General features: G+C 35.2%; 5 protein-coding genes and 1 long non-coding RNA gene across 7 annotated transcripts; 3 read left to right on the forward strand and 3 right to left on the reverse strand.

The window, feature by feature from the left end:
* The first annotated feature begins 789 nt into the window (after window positions 1-789).
* Window positions 790-3,349, forward strand: LOC140829299 (GRAS family protein RAD1-like). The gene is made up of 2 exons (XM_073192388.1): window positions 790-1,175; window positions 1,275-3,349. Exon 2 carries the CDS (start codon window positions 1,482-1,484, stop codon window positions 2,991-2,993), a length of 1,512 nt encoding a protein of 503 aa, XP_073048489.1. The 5' UTR covers window positions 790-1,175; window positions 1,275-1,481; the 3' UTR covers window positions 2,994-3,349.
* Window positions 3,350-3,748: 399 nt separating this feature from the next.
* On the forward strand, window positions 3,749-6,241 carry LOC140829300 (nucleoside diphosphate kinase 2, chloroplastic). Its single transcript, XM_073192390.1, has 7 exons — window positions 3,749-4,151; window positions 4,253-4,306; window positions 4,596-4,682; window positions 4,990-5,070; window positions 5,173-5,285; window positions 5,383-5,432; window positions 5,970-6,241. The coding sequence occupies exons 1-7, from the start codon at window positions 3,816-3,818 to the stop codon at window positions 6,035-6,037; spliced, it is 789 nt and encodes a 262-aa protein (XP_073048491.1). The 5' UTR covers window positions 3,749-3,815; the 3' UTR covers window positions 6,038-6,241.
* Window positions 6,242-7,451: 1,210 nt separating this feature from the next.
* LOC140829962 (uncharacterized) lies at window positions 7,452-9,413 on the forward strand. The gene is made up of 3 exons (XM_073193242.1): window positions 7,452-7,933; window positions 8,010-8,102; window positions 8,248-9,413. Exons 1-3 carry the CDS (start codon window positions 7,859-7,861, stop codon window positions 9,202-9,204), a joined length of 1,125 nt encoding a protein of 374 aa, XP_073049343.1. The 5' UTR covers window positions 7,452-7,858; the 3' UTR covers window positions 9,205-9,413.
* Window positions 9,414-11,013: 1,600 nt separating this feature from the next.
* Window positions 11,014-11,520, reverse strand: LOC140830329 (uncharacterized). The gene has a single exon (XM_073193605.1). The coding sequence runs from the start codon at window positions 11,518-11,520 to the stop codon at window positions 11,014-11,016; it is 507 nt and encodes a 168-aa protein (XP_073049706.1).
* Window positions 11,521-15,197: 3,677 nt separating this feature from the next.
* On the reverse strand, window positions 15,198-17,903 carry LOC140829963 (uncharacterized). Of its 2 annotated transcripts, XR_012117587.1 has the most exons (3): window positions 16,694-17,514; window positions 16,104-16,590; window positions 15,198-15,454 (listed from the first exon to the last, which is right to left on the reverse strand). It is a non-coding gene; the product is annotated as an uncharacterized lncRNA (long non-coding RNA). The 2 variants fall into 2 exon arrangements; XR_012117586.1 differs by lacking the exons at window positions 16,104-16,590; window positions 16,694-17,514 and adding an exon at window positions 17,527-17,903.
* A 211-nt stretch (window positions 17,904-18,114) lies between these two features.
* On the reverse strand, window positions 18,115-19,316 carry LOC140829302 (thaumatin-like protein). Its single transcript, XM_073192394.1, has 3 exons — window positions 19,162-19,316; window positions 18,625-19,005; window positions 18,115-18,546 (listed from the first exon to the last, which is right to left on the reverse strand). The coding sequence occupies exons 1-3, from the start codon at window positions 19,223-19,225 to the stop codon at window positions 18,245-18,247; spliced, it is 747 nt and encodes a 248-aa protein (XP_073048495.1). The 5' UTR covers window positions 19,226-19,316; the 3' UTR covers window positions 18,115-18,244.
* Window positions 19,317-19,548: the final 232 nt, after the last annotated feature.

Genomic DNA, 19,548 nt, shown 5'->3' on the forward strand with positions numbered 1-19,548 from the left:
AAAAAATGCAAACTTTTTGAGTGTTTCTGTTAGGGCCCATGGATTTATAGTGAGACGAGTCCCCCTATTTTATTCACAATAAAGTATATCTTAGCTAAAAAATAATACTCTTTCATGGTATCCAAAAAAATCTGTTTACAACCTGTTCGCTCACAATTTTGTAACTTTTTTCAGAGTGTAACACTGAGGCATAGTTTGGTACATTGTGAGAGGACTTCTTTCCCTGTTTGGACCTGAATCTCATGCCCGATCTAAATGTGTAGCGAGTTATCCCTATTTATAATTTAATCAATCAAAATTAAAGCTAATACTTCAATTATAAATGATTTTTTTAATCATAAAGTAGAATTAAATTAATATTTTTTATATATTATATAATTGAATAAAAGATTCGTAATTTATAATAAAAATTCAATAAATTTTATTATCATGATTTCCTTAAAAATTGTTTTGACTTGACTCAAAATCAGGGCTCACATATTATATAAATCAAAATGGTAAAAATAATAAATGAATTACTATCGGACATACAATAAAAAATTGAATCAACAAAATTTGAAATTTAAATTATTGATAGGTTGATTACAATCTAATAATATTTATCACTCTTATTAAATCAACCAACTTAATAGACCCCCTTATTATAACTTATCCTTATATGTATGAGAGCCAACTAGCTGAGATTACAAGATGAAGTAGGGATGTTATGAATAGTTCTCTTGTGAGATGGTCTCACGAATTTTTATTTGGATATGTTTAAAAAAGTGTTGTTGGTATTTGGGAAAAAAGAACAGGATTCATTGTTTTTTATATTATAATAATAAAAAAATCAACAACAAATTATATGTTTATGATGGCCAACCTTTTGCCAATAAAATATGCTATGCCGAATATGATACCAAATGAACAATCCAATATGAAAAATCCAGAAGGGCATCGTCATTTATATGCACTTATTATTAATTTCATAAAAAAATTAAATTTACTGTATGAGGAAAATCTTTTAACCTCCCAAATATTTATTTACTTATTTTTAAATTCTATTTCTAACCATATTTTTGACACGATGTCGCTTTCTTAATTAAATAATAATAATAATTAATTGTTCATGCTAGCTAGTAATCCTCCTACATTGGAAGACGATGACCAACGAACAAGATTCCAAAGACATACTTGTGAGTACTAAAACAATGGAGCAAATTATTAAATATAGAAAACCCGGATTCAATACAATTGATCAATGCTGATTATTTTGTGAATTTTCTTCCTGGCAGGAGACAATCATTAAAACCGTGTTATTCCCTTGAAACTTTGGATTCATGTTTAGCGACAAAAAACTTTGTAATTCGCTTCAAACAAGAAAATCAGACGTCCCTTTTTTCTATATAAGCTGCTTTCTTTGGTTAAGTGGTTCTTTCAAGAGCCTTGCTAGAGATCAAGCGCTAGAGAATATATATAGAGAGTGGTTTTTCCTTAGTTAAATGGCTTACATTTTCTTGCCTGATCAAGACTATTCATGTGATGATCGAAGAAATTATGCTGCTGCATTGCCAATTTTGGACAATGCGGATGCTGAAGCCTGGCTTCCTAGCTTGTACGACGAGAGCAATGATTTCAAGAGGCTGAAAAGGACAGCAAGTTTAGGCAATTTCACTGACAGCAGCTCTAGCAGCATTTGCAGCAATGGGAGTATTCCACGTACTAATAGCGTGAGTAGTCTGAGCAGCGTGCCGAGGCCTCACTTCCGAGATCATATAAAGATGTACAATCAACGATTCCTTGTGGCTGAGGCGGTGGAGGAAGCGGCAGCAGCCATTGGCAATGCTGAGGATGGAGGAGCCGTGGAAGGAGAGGGCAATGGTGATGGTATGAAGCTGCTCCAGCAGCTCATTTCTTGTGCTGAGGCCGTTGCTTGCCGTGACAAATCGCACGCCTCATTTTTGCTATCCGAACTTCGGATTAATGCATTGGTATTAGGTACTTCTTTCCAACGCGTGGCGTCCTGTTTTGTGCAGGGGCTTGCCGATAGACTGGCTCTGGTTCAACCCCTTGGCACCGTGGGCTTTGTCGTTCCAAAAATGAACGTGACAGATGCTTTATCAGACAAAAAGGAAGAGGCGTTGCGCTTAGTTTATGAGAATCTGCCGTATTTTCAGTTCGGTCACTTTATCGCGAATGCCTCGATTTTGGAAGCCTTTGAGGGAGAGAGTTTAGTTCATGTGGTGGACTTGGGGATGTCACTTGGTCTACCACATGGTTACCAATGGCATGGCTTGATTCATAGCCTTGCCAACCGCCCTGGCCCACCGCCTCGGCTCCGGATCACCGGAGTCGGACTATGTGTTGACAAGTTTCGAGCCATCGGAGACCAGCTCGAAACATATGCACAGAGCCAAGGGATAAATTTGAACTTCTCCATTGTGGAGAGCACCTTGGAGAACCTAGATCCAAAAGACATTGTGGTGTATCCGGGCGAGGTTCTTGTGGTGAACAGCATCTTTAAGCTGCACTCGGTGGTTAAAGAGAGCCGGGGCGCGTTGAACTCGGTTCTAAAAAATATCCACGTGCTGTCGCCAAAGGTACTAGTACTAGTCGAGCAGGACTCGAGCCACAATGGACCATTCTTTTTGGGCAGATTTATGGAGGCACTACACTATTACTCAGCTATATTCGACTCCCTCGATGCCATGCTACCAAAATATGACACTAAACGAGCCAAAATGGAGCAATTTTACTTCGCTGACGAAATAAAGAATATCGTTAGCTGTGAAGGGCTTGCTAGGGTCGAGAGGCACGAGAGAGTTGACCAATGGCGCCGAAGGATGAGCCGGGCCGGATTCCAGCCGTACCCTTCGAAAATGCTGTCACAAGCCAAGCAATGGCTCAATAACATCAATATTTCTGATGGTTACACCATTGTGGAGGAAAAAGGTTCCCTCGTGCTTGGTTGGAAATCCAAGCCTATTGTGGCTGCTTCTTGCTGGAAATGCTGAGTAACAGTTTCGACCGATTCTATGCTCCGAGCTGATACATTTTCTGTATATTAATTATTGTTGGATCATAAAATATACATTTGGTGTATATTTTATGATCCAATAACAATTAATTCAGACAATGAATATCATCACTCTCCAGTTAGCATAGAATCATCACCCCATTTCCTTTTTTCATCTGCAAAAGTGGGATTGAGAGTGATCTCACATAAAATAAAACAATGATCTTAATATATATGCGACTAAAACTGTCTTAAAAGTTTAGAAATTCCTAAAAATAAGACAAAATCCTGAATTGAGAATGATATCTTCAGGACCTTATAAAAAATTTGGAATTGGTTTGGCGTGCATAGAAAGTGTGGTTGTGGTTAGAAACAAGAATATTCACATTCTTTCATTCTTTGTCTAACTTTTAGGCCGATTGTTTCAGGGCCTTATGGAGGAGGTATAATGTTTCCCTGTTAATTTACTTTTCAATCATTTTATCTTCTTCTTTCGACTTAACACTATTACTTTTACAAATGTATCTATACAATCTTTTGACCATACTGTTAATTAAACTAGATTTATATTCATAGCTCTCCTAATTTAACTAAACTAATGCAGATACTAATTTTTTTTAAAAGATAGACGATCCCGAAGAGGGTGAAAAATTCCTCTAATCTAGCTGAATACCATTTGAAAAAACCGAAAAGTACATAACCCACTAAGTATATATAAATTATATTCAAGTAGAAACCAAGATGTGTGTAGGATCGATGGAAAACTAACCTACCCCTGTGGAAAGTCGAAACCCGGTCCGCTGTCTGGTCCTGGGTATTAATGTGCAATAAGGTGAAAAGTTTTGGGCTGAAAGCTGTGAATACTCGAGAACGGGAAGTTGGTGTCAGTGTGACTCGGGAACAGAACTCGGTTGACATGGATAGTGTAGCCATGGTCTGCGGAGGAGCTGCTGCAACTCCCTATGTTTCATCTCTACTTACCTCACCAACCGCAAGACATGTACGCGTATCCTGCGCATCAACCCAATGGCAAACCGCCCACCTCGCAGTGTTCCGACCAAAATCCCATCTTTTCGCCTGTTCCTCGTCTTGTCACTATGCATCCAAGAAATCCCACAAAACCCGTGTCTTTCTTCCTCACTTGGTGGCTTCGTTGGTATGTGTACGCTTCAATGTTCTTGAATTTACTTTGTTCAATTTATTGGGGGTTTTTACCTCTTTCTTTTTTTGGGGTTTTTCTTCATTGTTTCTGTACAGGAAGTGGAGGAGACTTATATAATGATTAAGCCGGATGGGGTTCAAAGAGGGCTTGTAAGATTTCTATCTTTTGCAAAAGTCTGAAATGTTTAAGCTTTACTTGCGTTTTTGAAATTTTCATTGGGTTTGGTTTGGTGTGGATTTTATTCGAAAAAGTGATATGTTTGAGGTGGTTTTTGTTTAGGGACAGGCTTTTTAGATTTCTTTTTCCTTTTCCTTTAAAGTTGAACTCTTTAACATTACGTGCATCGATGTTGTTGAATTAGTCACAAAGTTTGTTTGTTTATTGAAATTTATTTGCGAGCGATTCTTGTGAAGTGAGGTTTCATTTCTACTTCTGTAGGTTGGAGAGATAATTTCCAGGTTTGAGAGGAAGGGTTTTCAGTTAACTGGATTGAAGCTCTTTCAATGTCCCAAAGAATTGGCACAGGTCTGTTTTATGAACTTTAGTTCAATGTTGCTAGTTGTACAGTCAGGCTTAAGTTGAGGTTCAACACCTCATGTTTTGAGAAAGCATATATTTTGAAAATTATGCATTATGATTGAAATATTTTTCTTTGAGTGTGCAACTACTTCCAACCGGTTTGCTGTCCATGCTTTCATAATGCAAACTTACTTGAAACAAGTATTGTACCAGTTTCCAACATATTTGTGTATGTGATTTGGTGGGCTTCATAGTCTTGGAGAAGTGACTAATTGGTTGTGCCTTTTCTGCGTATTTTAATATTGATGACTAGGAACATTACAAGGATCTACAGTCAAAGCCGTTTTTCCCAAAACTTATCGACTACATTACTTCTGGTCCTGTTGTTTGTATGGTATGATTTGTCTCATTCATGATCTTTAAACTCGTACTTTTGTAAAGTAGTATACTTCCGTTGCGGGTATTTGACTGTTGTGGCTTGAACAATTTTGGCCAGGCATGGGAAGGAGTTGGTGTTGTCGCATCAGCCCGAAAGTTAATTGGTGCGACAAATCCTCTTAATGCTGAACCAGGCACAATTAGAGGAGACCTCGCAGTTCAAACTGGAAGGTAACTCTGTGAAATAGAATTCCTTTGGCAATAGACAAGAGTCTTGTTTTCTTTTTCTATCTTTTAGCTATTGAACTGTTGATGAATGAATTGGCAGGAATGTGGTTCATGGAAGTGACAGTCCCGAGAACGGAAAACGCGAAATAGGTAAATCTACCCACTCCATTCACTTTATCTCAATGTGATTATTCAAGTCCTTGTTTTGCTGAAGGTTTGAATGTGAAAACTTGATCTTTCAATGTAAATTTTTGCTGAACTTTCTTAGTAGAAAGTGGCTGTAATGTCATCTATATCCAACCTATGTGTTATACACATGTAGAATTGTGGATCTTGAATTCAGTTTCTTCCGATTGTGAGGAAGATGCAATTATCATTATTTATTTTCTAGCTCTTATAGTTGTTTTATCACGAGTTTCTCACCTTAAACTCTTGGTTAGTTTGTACCATCTTAATTTTTACTTTAATTTCAACCTGAATGAAGTGGAAAGGATCCATTCTTCATTGTATAAGAATAAATATATGTAATTTATAGTAATGATTTAAATTGTTGAATTTTAGGCTGCTCAGATAAACTGGCAGGTTTGCCTATGGCATGAAATCTTACATCTAATGTTTGTGTTGCAAAAACCCTTTTGTATCTGGCACCTATTGCAACTATTTTCATGTTGGATTTCTCTTCTGCAGCTCTTTGGTTCAAAGAAGGAGAACTATGCGAATGGTCGCCAGTTCAAGAGCCGTGGCTGAAGGAATAGTTTTCTTGCTATACCGACGATTCTTTACTTCCGCTCATCAAGCGCCAGTCATGTGAGTGATTTTTTTTTTTGTTTTTGTAATTCTTACACTTGCTCTGAAACTTCACATTTATTCCATTTTATCCATGATTGTCAAGCCAAGTTTTGTTGAAATTATTGGATCATTCTTTTGTCAATTTGTTGGATTATATCTTTCCTATTTCAAATCACCGTTTTTCGATCAAGCCACTACTCTCTATGTGCAAACAAACCTTTGTAGCTGATGATCAGGAAGTCACGATCTCAAGCGAGAAATGAGATGCCATCCTTTGGTTATTGTCGCATCTAAGAGCGTATCAATAAATGCCCCAGGCGTATACAGGTTAATTTGGGTAGAAATGTGGTGAGTGGAGAAGTCCTGTGAAGAATGGGAAAAAAAAAAAGAAGAAGAATTATTTAATTAATTAATCTCTGGTAGTCCAAAAAATAAATAAATATTTCCATGTCTAGTCAAAAATAATATGCTGTTCCAAAAAGGAGCATATATTCTGACGCAGTTCCCTAATCATCATTTTCAAAAATAAATACAAATGAAACGCCTCCTCGATTGTATCGACTTTTGTATCATGAATCATTCATACCATATAATAATTAATTAAAATTATAAAATATCTTTTTTTATTATAATTTTTTTTGCAAATGCTTCATCGTATAGCGACGTCTTCATTATACGTACAAAAGTTTCTCTAAATATTATAGTAAATATTAGAACATCTTAAATACGAAGTCAAATCACAAAATAATAATAATAATAAAAGAAGAGTTAATGGAGAAAAAGGTTTATTTTTTAAAATGGTCGCACTTGAAAATTTCAATGCCGGAACTATTCCTCTTCTTGGGGACTTTCCCATGTTGATAGAGACACGAATATTCTATTTTTCATCAAATAATAGATATGAATTTTCCTACTCTTGTTTGCAATAATAGCTCCTGGTTTTAAAGACCGGTTAAATTTTATATTTATAAATTATAAAAAAGTTTCGCAAAAATCAGGAGCCGATAGTGTTTAAAAATATAGTGAAAAGTTAAAAATAAGATGTAAATAGTGTTTGATAAATAAATGATTCTGTAATTATTTTTTAACATAATATCTTTTGTGTCAAGATTTTTAAATTCAAATGCTAACGTTTAATGCTATATAAAAAACATACTATTTCTAACAATTAACATCACTGGATTGTTCAAACTCCTCAAGGTAAAAATTTATGTGAGATGGTCTTATTGGCGTATTTTGTGAGACATATATCTTATTTAGTGATCCATATAAAGATTCGTGAGATTCGTGAGCCGAGTATTACTTTTTATTGTGAATATCGGTAGGGTTGACCCATATAAAGATTCGTGAGACTGTCTCACAAAAGACCTATTTCAAACTCAGTTATTACAAAACTAAAAACTAAGAAAAACCAGGCGACGTCACTGTACATGTCAAACAAATAATAAACCATGGTTGTCTGCTGAAACTGAAATAGTTCTCATTCAAGAAAATATTGTTATTGTCGTTCTGATTTTTAAACCTTGGTCCCTATCAGCAAACAATAACAGTGTTTACGAAAAACTTTCTTGATTTTTATCTGCGTCGTTTGCTAGCAGTGTGATCATCTACTAGCATACGAAGTTTCGATGGATTCTTTTTTCATGAAATTTGCTCGTTTCAAGCAGCTACCTGTGTCTGCTTTCATGCTGCTGATTTGAGAGTAGATACCTGGTGATTCATTTTTATTGGGTTTTTTTTTCCCTGAATTCTGGTCTACTCGACATGGGATTCGAAGTCGTCGGTTTATGGGTTGGGAAACATTGCAAACAATAATGGCGAAGGATGCAGAAAAGAGCATAGGTCTATCACAGAAGATGAAGGTGAGAATTATCTCTATTATGATCCTAGAGAGAATAAAAATATTGATTTGTGTGTCTTTTGACTTTTATGAATCAGGGAACTAAGGAAGAAGACATGAGAAAATCGTTATTCGGTTTGGTTTCGAAATCGCAAACAGAAAATGCCAGACCGAGCAGTATGGTTATTAAGGCAAGACCTCTGCAGAAAGAATTATGATTTTTCAGGGAAAAATGTCTGATCATTCGCCAATTGAAATACATGAATTCACCCCTTTTTATCTACTGGTTCTATCAGAATTAATCATTCATCTATTTTTTTTATTGAAATGAAACAGAAGAAACATGGAGTTATTCCGGCGCATATAGTTGCAGAAGCCATTTCAACACTCCATGGTCTGGACCTCAGATGGTCAGGACCGATAACTCCGGCAGAAATGCAGTATGTGGAACAATATGTTATCGCGAAATATCCTGAGTACTCGAATGCCCTCGTAGAAGGTGGAGAAAAAACCGACCTTTATGATCTCTGTGTCAAAGAAAATCTCACCGAATCCCAACCCGTTGACAAGCGAAAATCGCCTAGAGTGGTTGTTTCCCGAGATTCATTTACGTCTTCCTTTAACGGAAGCAGCTTCACCGATCTTGAAAACACGCAGCTGGAGCCATCAAGATTGCTTAGCATCCTCACCAAGAAATCATCATTCCTCGGGAGCTTCATTTCAATCCCTGAAATTAAAGCACGAAACAAGGTTCTTAAACATTGCGGATTACCGGATGATGAATATCTAGTTCTCTTCACGCAAAACTACAAGGATGCGATGATGTTGGTTGGAGAAAGTTACCCGTTTTTCAAGGGGAACTTTTATCTCACTGTTATTGGAGAAGAAGCCGATAGTGTAAGGGAATTCGCAAGCTACAAGGAATCAAGAGTAATCTTGGCACCAGAAACTTGGTTGAATTTGAGGATAAAGGGATCACAGCTGAGCCATTACTTCCGAAGGAAATGTAAAAATACACCTAAGGGACTTTTTTCTTACCCAGCTGAAGCGGATGGGGCCCGATATTCGATGCATTGGATTTCAGAAGCGCATCGTAACTCGTGGCACGTCTTGTTGGATGCTACGGAAATGCCGGTGGGCGAAGAACATCTTAATCTGGCTCTCCATAGACCAGATTTTGTGCTGTGCAGCCTTGACAACGCGCATGCTACTTCTTCCAAGGTGACCTGTCTCTTGGTTAGGAGAAAATCTTTTGACATGTCGTCTTGTTCGTCCACTCAAATGCACGAGTGACAACGTCACGTAATTAAGGTTAATAAACAACAAGTGCCAATGGATTCTTGAATCGCCTGACCCGCGCAAACTCCACTCATTGATCGGACTAATCATAGGACCAATGCAAAACAGCGGATGCAGCTACCTGATCAGCCCTTATATATAGTACAAGGCTGGCTAGATTCATTTAATTTGAAGTACTCCCTACAACATATTAATATATATTTTGTTATTTACTCAAATAAAGGTTAAGTTTCATTGTTGAGTCGAAACTACGAGAGGTTCAGTTTTTTCTTGCTGAGAAAAAATTGTGGCATTTCAATTCACGAAAATTAACATGGCAAGTGCTGATTTTCCACTTCTGCATGGTATATAAAGCTGAAAACTTCAATCTCATTCAAAAAAAAAATTGGGTTTTACTTTGGTCACTTTTTAAATTGGAAATTTATATATATATATATATATATATATATATATACTAGTAAAAGATACGTGCTCCCAGTGGAATACAATGGGGTACAAAAGTTTTATATTTAGATTTTTTTAGATAAATAAATACAAAAAAAAAAAAAAACACACACACACACATATTTTTTATGTGTCCACGCACCAATTGTGTCCATCTTTGTGCTCACAGCTATGAGTAGCGTACACATAGTGGATGGACGATTTTGATATATTTCACAATTGGAATATAAAAGTTTGATATGCACAAACTCTGTAATTGGCAAACAAAGTTTTGAATATAATCTTTCAAAATACAAACTTGTCAACTTGTTTTATTATATATTTGTATAGTTATCCTATTCTCTTTTTTATGTGACTCGATATTGATATGATTAATTCAATCGATCGGAATATAAAAGTGAAGCGTTATGAAATGAAGTAGAGAAATTGCGTTACTCGTATATTTATAATTTTTTTCGTAGAATTAATTAGTAGAAATTAAATATAATTTGATGCAAGATTAATTCAACTCAGATGTTAAAGAATCCATATAATTCAAGAATAGATTCCATGTGCCAGCTCACCCCGTGTATATAATGTTTTTGGTATGTTATCAAAATAATTATTCCATACAATTGCAAATACGTTCCAAAATTTTACATTATTGAAAATTTAACGACCAATTATATTTTTTAATTACATGGCGTGACATTATAAAATCTATATTCAAAAACAAAAATAGTAATTTATTTATAAAAACAAAGAATTTAAGCAGAAAAAAGGAAAATAAATTTATACTATTCAAAATTGTTGTTTCATCTATCCTTGAATATTTTGGAAGAGTACATTCAAAAGTTCTTGATCTTTTCAATTAAAATGTTATATAAAATTACAAACAGGTCTATGGAATTTATAACTAGAAAAACCTAAAAGCAGTAATCTTGATTTTGAAATTGTAGATCTCTTGTGAAACGGTCTCATGAATCTTTATCTGTGAGACGGGTCAACTCTATCCATATTCACAATAAAAAGTAATATTCTTAGCATAAAAAATAATAATTTTTTATGGATGACGCAAATAAGAGATCCGTCTTACAAAATACGACCCGTGAGACCGTCTCACACAAATTTTTGTCATTTCTCATATACCCAAAATCTTTTTTTTTCACATGATATATATCTGAGTGCTAGTATTAAAGTAAATACAACTTATTTATTCACGTCTCTAATTCAATAAGAAAATTTTATGTATATTTTCACACACAACTTTATTTAATTAACTTGAATATAAAAAGTATCGAAATTATTAAAATATAATCAGCTAGATATTAATTAAATATGTGTTTAGGACCTTAATTAAAAAACAACAGGCCTCTCCAACTAAATGTAGGGTGAAGTTTCGAGGATGGTTTCCAAAGCAGGCTGCCATGATCTTTGTCTCGAGAACCCGTCTTCCGCCGCCTTCGAACAAACCCTCATCGCGAAATCTTCGACTCTCTTGGCTTCCAAACTACTGGGAAATAGACAGAATTCCGGGAAAATCTTGGAGAATTTTAGGGTTAACGCTGCTTGTTTGAAGTTCTTGGATGCTTTGTAACCGAAGAACTTCATCTCGTCGAACGTCAAAACCGAGTATAACATCTCCATGGGGAGGAGGAAATACAGCTCTCCTCCCTCGAGTTCTTCCTCCGCGCACATTCCTTGAATCCTCTGCCCGACTTTGAAGTGGTGAGATTCACACAGGAACTGGCCTGGATTTTGCAGCATGATCTCCGCTGCTACCACTGGTTTTCTTGAGTAGATCATCAGCTTCCCATCAAGGGCTAGCACCTTAACTACGCTACTACTAGAAGCCATTGATGGAGCACAAAGTGCTACATTACCCATGGTTTTGTGTGGTGTGATGTGTTGGCTAGACAGACATGTGCTGCTCTATAAATAAAGTTTGGAGTTTTAATAATTTATTTAATTTAACACAGACTAGAATTTTTAAATCATCATTGATTAACTTAATTATATATTTTTTTAAAAAAAATTCTTTATTTATTTCTCTAAATAAATAATTTACTGATCTTCTGATATCTGAATCGTCGTGAGCTTTATTAATAAATGAGAACGTAGTTTGGTTAATATTCTTTTTCCCTAAATATTATAGATATAGAACATGTAAGCCATTTAATTCAGTTTAGATACCGTACGAGGTCTTATAATTTTACACAAAATTTTCAAATAAAATTTGGTTTTTATGGAGATTAGCAGTTTTTACTTAATCTTGAAAACCCACAAGTAATCTAAAAGAAAATCAATTAAACCTATTTCGTTGTCTTAATTTCACATATCTATACTATACTATATATATAACTAGTTACTAACTTACTTTGCACACGAGATGCATGTGTATAATTTTTTTTATAATTATCGAGAGATTAAAGTGAAATTTGACAAATTATTAACGGCTAAAGTATTATTTGAATTGCTGTAATTTAAAAAAATAAAAACAAAAGTGTTTGTTGAAATTAAAAAATAAAAATAAAACAAAAGTGTGACAATAATATAACATAAAAGCAAAATTGGAAGATCAAAAAACAAATCAATACACCTTTTTGTCTCTATTATAGAGATTTTTAATAATAGTAATAGATTAAACTCGAACACCTCATATTAACTAACTTTGATATGTCGATGTGACCTAAAAGTTTCTTCATAGTTCTACGTACACTTCATTATTTGTTGGTTAACTTTGCAGGTGCAAGTTTATTAGTAATTTTTGTATATCTACTTGAGTTCAAGTTATGTCAATAAATATTATCTAATCATTAATTTATAAGTATCATATTTTGATAAAATAATATATATTTTTTACACAAATATTGTCAAACTCAAAAAAAACTAATATGACTCAACATCGCGTACCATGAAACACTAATATTAATCAAGGGGCCATATATGTGTGAAACTAGAATGATTTAAGCCGTCCGCATGGGCTTAGCTTAGTTGGTCAGCAGCAGTAAATCTTGGAGTAATGACCAGGGATCGAGTCTCGCAAGCGGCAGTGTGGGAGTTAAATTCTCTCCAATGAGGGGGAGCTCCTTGTGCGCGGCGTAGCATAAGGTCTAGCTGCTGCTGGTTGACTGAGTCACCATGATTTACCTCCTCTCACATTCCTGTCGGGCCGGGGACGAGGGACGCCTAAGGTGAGCGATTTCACCTTTTGGAGTAGAATGATTTAAGCCAGATAACATTAACAAAATATATTAATCAGTAGGGGAGAGAGAGAGATTACAAATTAGGTTATGTAAATATTATTCAAATATATAATCATTAACGAATTTCCTTGGGATAACAACATTAATCAATGGGACAATCAAATATACCCTTTCTAACCGGAACTATTATTAATTTAAAATCCAAGACAAACCACAGGGCGATTTTATACATAAACAAGTGAAGCTTGGTTACTTATCAAGTCAAAAACTTGTGTGAGACGGTCTCACGAGTCGTATTTTGTGAGACATATCTCTTATTTGGGTCATCCATGAAAAATTATTACTTTTTATTGTGAATATCGGTAGGATTGACTCATCTCACAGATAAAGATTCGTGAGACCATCTCATAAGAGACGTACTCACTTATCAAAGCTGCTTTGAATGCATAATTTGATTTATTTATTTGCTAAGCACATGGTGAGGCATGGAGCAAGGTAATGTTTGCATTTATCAAACCACCAAAACAATTATTGAAGATGGTATACATTAAAAATTCTAGTACTTTTTCTATTTAGGTGCTCACCAAACTTCATATCTTTAGTGGTTTTTTTTAACCTACATAGATAAATATCGTGTAAGAATTGAAGAAAATTATATTATGGTCTGGTGAGAAAGAGAATCTCAACGGGGTTTTGGTTTCCAATATGACAACTTATCCTATGTACCTAATTTAGGTAGGAAGTATGTGTCACAATTTTGTATTTTCTTGATATCAATTTTATTTTTGGGAGTGTACGTTATACTCGAAATGAACATAGTGGAGAGGGTGAAAGGTAGTGTTTCATTTTGGAAATAAATCCTTAATGATATTCAAAACTTGAGATTAATTTGAGAATACACAAAAACTTACAAGAGCGTCTGATTCATGAACAAATATTATTTTTTATGTCAAAAATTTTACTTTTAGTTGAATACATAGATCAGGTCGACCATTCTCGTCAATTTCTATTTTGTAATCAAATTTAAAGTGTATAACATAATTGTAACTTTTCGTGTCTAAAAGTATGCATAGATGGAATCCACCATTTTTTTATTTACCAGTTAATCATTAAAAAAAATTGATATCATATTATTGAGGTTTGGAATCACAGAAAAACTAAAGAGATATTTTAAGTCATTGATTTGGTAAGCCTAATTATGCTTCTTGGACATTTTAAATTTCAAATCTTGCCATATTGTGAGTTTTGAGTGCCTTTTTTTGACTTAACTAGGAAAGTGCACCTACATTACACGTGGTTCCATCGAAACATAATTAAGAAATTTAGATGCTGTTTAAAATCGCTTGAATAACATCATTTTTAAGAATATTTGTCAATCTAATCTAAACATATCAAATAACTACTAAAATAAATTAAATCTTATTAACCTTAACATGGACAATGACTAAAATAACCCCATCAATTATGTCAAAATACAAAACAAGAGGTCATACAATAAGCTCGCAAATAAAACTCATATATAAATATGGAATGCATGGAGTAATACGAAAGCAATGGTTGATTCTTTGGTTTTAATTATATGCAACTTATGGAAGATACAATTGTTACTAAATTTGTTAATATTTATTCTTTACAACAAATAATTATTAGAGAAATTTTCTTATAATATATATTATTTTTTTGTGATTTTAGTTAGCTATGTTATCAGATTTTAGTTTTAATCTGATATATTTTTTTTCGATTTTAGTATTTTTTTGACGTGATGATGACATAACACTGATGTGACACTGATGTATGTAGTGTCACATCGACTTCATCGGAGTAAAAATAACTAAAATTGTCAAAAATAAAAAATAAAAAAATAGACTTAGATTAAAATTTGACAACAAAAGATCAAAATTGCGAAAATATAATAATTTAGTTAATATTTAACATTTAAAATATAGCTTTATTTCATATTAATCCAAAAAATAAACGTGAAATCCAACGCAGTAACTTAAAAGGCCAAAAGCAAGAATATGATTTCCATCCATTGTAATATAATATGTTTAGTTTGAATACTGCAATGTGCTTATGGCCCCATGACAGACAATCAACCATGCCATGTGTTCTTTAACCTGGATTATTTTTTCCCTCTTACCACATTGGTCATGCCTAAACTGCCTGAGATTAACTTTCCACTTCCCCGTATAATGTAATTATACAACATTTCTCAAGGAATCATTCATATACAACTAATTGCCTCAGTATTAATAAAATCTACTTCTGGTAGAAGAAACAGAACCAGTTTCAATAAATTAGTGGTCCTCAAGCATGCATGGTTTTAAGCACAGCTACAAATAAAGTGCACAAATCCAGTAGAACAAAGACGAGATTGTAGAATGGTAAGATTGGTTACATAGTTTCAAAAGAGCAAAGAAGAGTCGTAATCAACTTTCACCAAGAATATTAAAATATAAGCATGAACAATGATTGTATGGAAATGAAATGTAACATACTCAGGGCAGTTCCAATCGCCTTTTCTCATTTCAAATCTATTATGAGAAACATGCTTTGGTCCCTTCTCTTTGCATTGTAGGCATTGTGTATTTCTCGCAAAGTTCAGAAAATTTCATCTGCAGTAAATTGATGGGAACACCATGTCACACTTGACTTTATAAAAGAAATACTATCAATATATGATTACAATAAGAAGTGCACAAATATACTAGAAACACAAGCAAACTACAGTCAAGGATCTAAAAGCGATTTGAATTAATTGCCACTGTTGTGTCCATCAGAGCAAATACCACATCTTTAGTCTCCGAAAGCATTATAAAATTTTCATTAAACAGATAAGTTCTGAATTTCTTTCTCACTCCTACGGACCACCAACTAGATGCCATTCTCTAGAAAAACTTTAGTCTGACTGGCACTTTTTCGGGGGTTCCATGAAATTATTTTCTAGAAGTATATATTTGAAATTGAATGCCAGACAACAATATATGTTTGATTCTGTTCTCGTATTTAACTATTATGCTGTGACACTCATGTCATGGAATATCAATATTAGCAATGCAATTCTACATGTCTTGCAAAATTAGTGAAATTGCATTTTATGGGCACATTGAATTGGAATCAGCTAATTGTCAAGAAAAGTGTGACGTCGAGCCATCATAGAAGTAGACAATAACAGATGCAGTACTATACCATACGACTGGACAAAACTTTCGACAAAGCATGCAAGGAAACTGTTTATCAATGTTATGATACAAAAACACAAACCTTAGTTGTCAAAAGCGCAAAAGCGTGTAACACAGCGAACCACATTGTCAGCACTTTAGTGCACTATGAAGCGTTTCGGAGAAAAACTTACTTTTTCAAAAAAAATCTGATAGAGGTGAAATTGCATTACAAAGTGCGATCTCTCGTATGTCTGTCATTAAAAAAAGCACAAAGAACCCCAACATTGCGTCGCCTTTTACCCCCATCGCCCCTGCTCTTGTGTCGCCTTGGCCCTCTGCCCTCGCATTTTAATAGTTGATGTTTGGTACACACCTAATCTCCTGGTCTCATTTCAACATCTAGTGAGCTTCCTCTGTCAAATGAATTAAGAGTCTTTTTTTCCTGTTGAGGAGTCACGACCACAAAAATTGGAATATCAGGGTTAATAGGGGGGTCTCGCCAAGTTCAATCAAATCTAGCAACAACTTTTTTGCAGATGCTTCAATAAGGTTTCTGCTTGGAGGATTCTTTTCTGCAGAAATAACAACTGGATCCAACTCATAAAATATTAGCATATGAACTATATTTACCGTATGTGGAACTGCTTCAGAGTCATCGAGCAAATATATGAGATTGCAAGAACCACATACCTGTCATGTCAGATGGTAAATCACCATTGCATATCCAATTTCTACATCAATCATCAACAAAATGAACATGGCGTGAAAGCTATACACACATCTCCTTCATCAAGTTCTAAATATTGTCTCAATCTCTTTCCTGAATTAACCGACTTCCGGGAAACATTAGGACAACCCCTTTCGACGATTGTCTGAACATCTTTTGGCAACAATGACATGCAATATCAAAATAGGTAGCTGAACTCCCATAAGTCAACTAAATTTTCTCAGGATTTAGTATAGCTCGCACTTTCTCACATATTCTGATTACAAAAGGAATCCTCTACTATGAAAATGAATGACTAGCAAGTTCCTGGCATTTTTCCATGCACATATCTTCCTAGTTTCCTTGAATTAAACGTCATAAAACAGCACCCTGACCTTTCAAGAGATTGTATTTAGATATTTCATTCGTTCATATATTACATACTAAAACTAAACACCGACGTCCAATAGCTAAAAACCAGCAAAAGGAAATAACTAGAGGCTGGCGCAGACGCGGGGTTGTGACTTTTGTATAACCTTTCTAGAAATGTACAAGTTTTATCTGAAAATACAATAAATTGCCCTCTTTGGGTCTAAACCGTACTTAATCATTAAATTAGCTGAATAAACATCAGACACAGACATAATTCTTTATCGAGCAATATAAAGACTTTTGAGTGGCTTGAGCTCCAGAATATTGAAGAAAGTAGGAAGGAAAAAAGCAGCAGGAAAAGTGGAGAATAGGGTTTTCTTTTTGAAGGGATCCCTTATTTCTCATTTAGCACTAAAAAAGAACAAGACAAATGCAATACCCATACTCGAAAATATCATATCGGTCACGCGAAAAACTCAAACAAGCATTCCTAAGCAAGTTGATATCCATGTAATCGACCACTCCTTGATCATTTCCACCATCACTCTCGAGGTGTCAGCTTCTGGATTGAGGTAGCCTTTCGCTTTTGATCGGTCGACAAACTTAAACCCACACAGGCCACGGGTGAGTCGAAGGTGAATCAGGCGTAAGCAGAACCATTTTAACGTACTCGAAATCTTTGACATCTGAGTTACAATAGAGCGAGTTTATTTGAGTTTTTATCAAATTAGTTTAATAAATTTAAATTTAAATATTCTTTAAAAAAGTAATAATATATTTATATAATATTCTTATTAAAATTTAAAATTTATTCGTAAAATGCAAAATCCATAAATTTAATATCAAAACCAACGAATATATTTATGAATTAACGAACTAAATATTTGTGGAACTTGGGCTTGATTGTTTTCCCCTTTCGTCTCACACAAGTTGTGGTTAATCATTTCAATTATATTGTCCATTTCACGTACAATTCATCTTGGTTTTCCTTCTTAAATGGTATATTTGTGTTAATTTTGCGGCGCTCGTCCAATAATCAAGAAAAGAGAAACTTTAATAATAATTGACCACAAGTGTCATTTGAATTTGCATGCCAACTAAAATAAAACAAGCTAATAAATGACGATAATAATTTAGAACCCAAATGGGAAAAGGAAGAGGGACTAAAGGTGAGGGCAAAAGGTGAGCAAGTAGGCGGCAGCAGTGCAAGTGGCGATGCTGGTGGGATCATCGTAAGCATAAGAGTAAGCCTTGGGGCATGCGGCCTTGAATATCCTGGAATACGGGGTGGGTTTACAAGACTGCGGGCTCCCGAAGCTGCCTGTGCAGCAATACCTAGGCGAGTTGAAGGCGTAGCACGCGCTCTTGCACGCCACCACTCTCTTCTTGTTGTGGGACCGCACTTGAAGCCCCATCGGGCACATCGTGTTCAGGTCGCTGATGCATCCTGCGTAGCTGCATTTCCCTGCAACATCCAAAGAAACTTTTATGTAAACAAAAAAGAACACACAATGAAATTGAAATGATTATTGAAAATTCAGACCTGATCCCCGGTGGGGCGTTAGAGAAATGGCAAGATTATACCCATCAACCAGGCTGACGTCATAGAAGTCCTGGTCTTTCCCGAGGGTGATCTCAGCAAGGGTCGCCGGTGGGGTCCCCCCAAGCCCATTGCAGAACAGGGCTCCGCCGCAGTCACCGGTGGCGCAGCGGCCTCGGCCGGCGGAGTTGAAAGAACAGCCGTGGCGGCCCCACACGCGGCCGGACCATCCATCTGGGAGCTCGAGAGTGTAGGACTTGTCAGGCAGCAGCTTAAATCCACCTCCCTTCTCTAAAATTTGTTTTCCGGCAGTCGGTTGGATGCCCGGCCAGACAGGGTGGCTGCATTTGTTGTACAGAGTCATTGTTGTACCCGAAGCCTCCACTGCAGCAAATAAAGAAACAAAATCAGAATAGTGTGCGGAATAAAAAACACAAGAAATGGGAAATTCACCACTGAGTTTTCCAGACATGAACATGGTACTTTATTCAGTATCTTTTGCAAAACTTGGATGTAGCAGAAGGAAATGTAGGTAGATACCCGAAACATCGAGAGCGAGGAGAGCGAGAAAAATCAAAGGAATGAGATATCTGAGTGCATCCATGGCTGAGGAAGGTAGCTCTGCAAGCAACAAGAAAGGGGAAGAAGAAGGATAAGTTTTTCTAGTGGAGGGAGGAACAATAAAGTTTGATATATAACAAACTAATGAAAAGTGTTTTTCCTCTCAAAATAAAAAAATCAAAATAAATAAATAAATAAATAAGTGATATATAGTATTAATAAGAACAAGCGTATTACCATTATTTAAAAAAAAAAAGCTTACTCAATTATTTATTTCGATTATGGAATGCAAAAATAGTATATCAAACATCACTAAATTTGTGATGAATAGATCTCTTTTGAAAACATGAAACAGTACTGTAGATA

The sequence above is a fragment of the Primulina eburnea genome, chromosome 4 (genome assembly GCF_022965805.1).
Source record: "Primulina eburnea isolate SZY01 chromosome 4, ASM2296580v1, whole genome shotgun sequence".
In the NCBI taxonomy this organism is placed as follows: domain Eukaryota; kingdom Viridiplantae; phylum Streptophyta; class Magnoliopsida; order Lamiales; family Gesneriaceae; genus Primulina; species Primulina eburnea.

Excerpts from the sequence above, each read along its gene's own strand:
- LOC140829299 (XM_073192388.1), top strand. The coding sequence starts at position 1,482 with ATGGCTTACATTTTCTTGCCTGATCAAGACTATTCATGTGATGATCGA.
- LOC140829300 (XM_073192390.1), top strand. The coding sequence starts at position 3,816 with ATGTGCAATAAGGTGAAAAGTTTTGGGCTGAAAGCTGTGAATACTCGA. Across the intron at positions 4,683-4,989 it reads GTCCCAAAGAATTGGCACAG|GAACATTACAAGGATCTACA; the intron begins GTCTGTTTTATG and ends ATTGATGACTAG. Across the intron at positions 5,071-5,172 it reads CTGGTCCTGTTGTTTGTATG|GCATGGGAAGGAGTTGGTGT; the intron begins GTATGATTTGTC and ends AATTTTGGCCAG.
- LOC140829962 (XM_073193242.1), top strand. The coding sequence starts at position 7,859 with ATGGGTTGGGAAACATTGCAAACAATAATGGCGAAGGATGCAGAAAAG. Across the intron at positions 7,934-8,009 it reads GTCTATCACAGAAGATGAAG|GGAACTAAGGAAGAAGACAT; the intron begins GTGAGAATTATC and ends TTTATGAATCAG. Across the intron at positions 8,103-8,247 it reads CGAGCAGTATGGTTATTAAG|AAGAAACATGGAGTTATTCC; the intron begins GCAAGACCTCTG and ends GAAATGAAACAG.
- LOC140830329 (XM_073193605.1), bottom strand. The coding sequence starts at position 11,520 with ATGGGTAATGTAGCACTTTGTGCTCCATCAATGGCTTCTAGTAGTAGC.
- LOC140829302 (XM_073192394.1), bottom strand. The coding sequence starts at position 19,225 with ATGGATGCACTCAGATATCTCATTCCTTTGATTTTTCTCGCTCTCCTC. Across the intron at positions 19,006-19,161 it reads CCTCGCTCTCGATGTTTCGG|TGGAGGCTTCGGGTACAACA; the intron begins GTATCTACCTAC and ends TATTTGCTGCAG. Across the intron at positions 18,547-18,624 it reads AACGCCCCACCGGGGATCAG|GGAAATGCAGCTACGCAGGA; the intron begins GTCTGAATTTTC and ends TGGATGTTGCAG.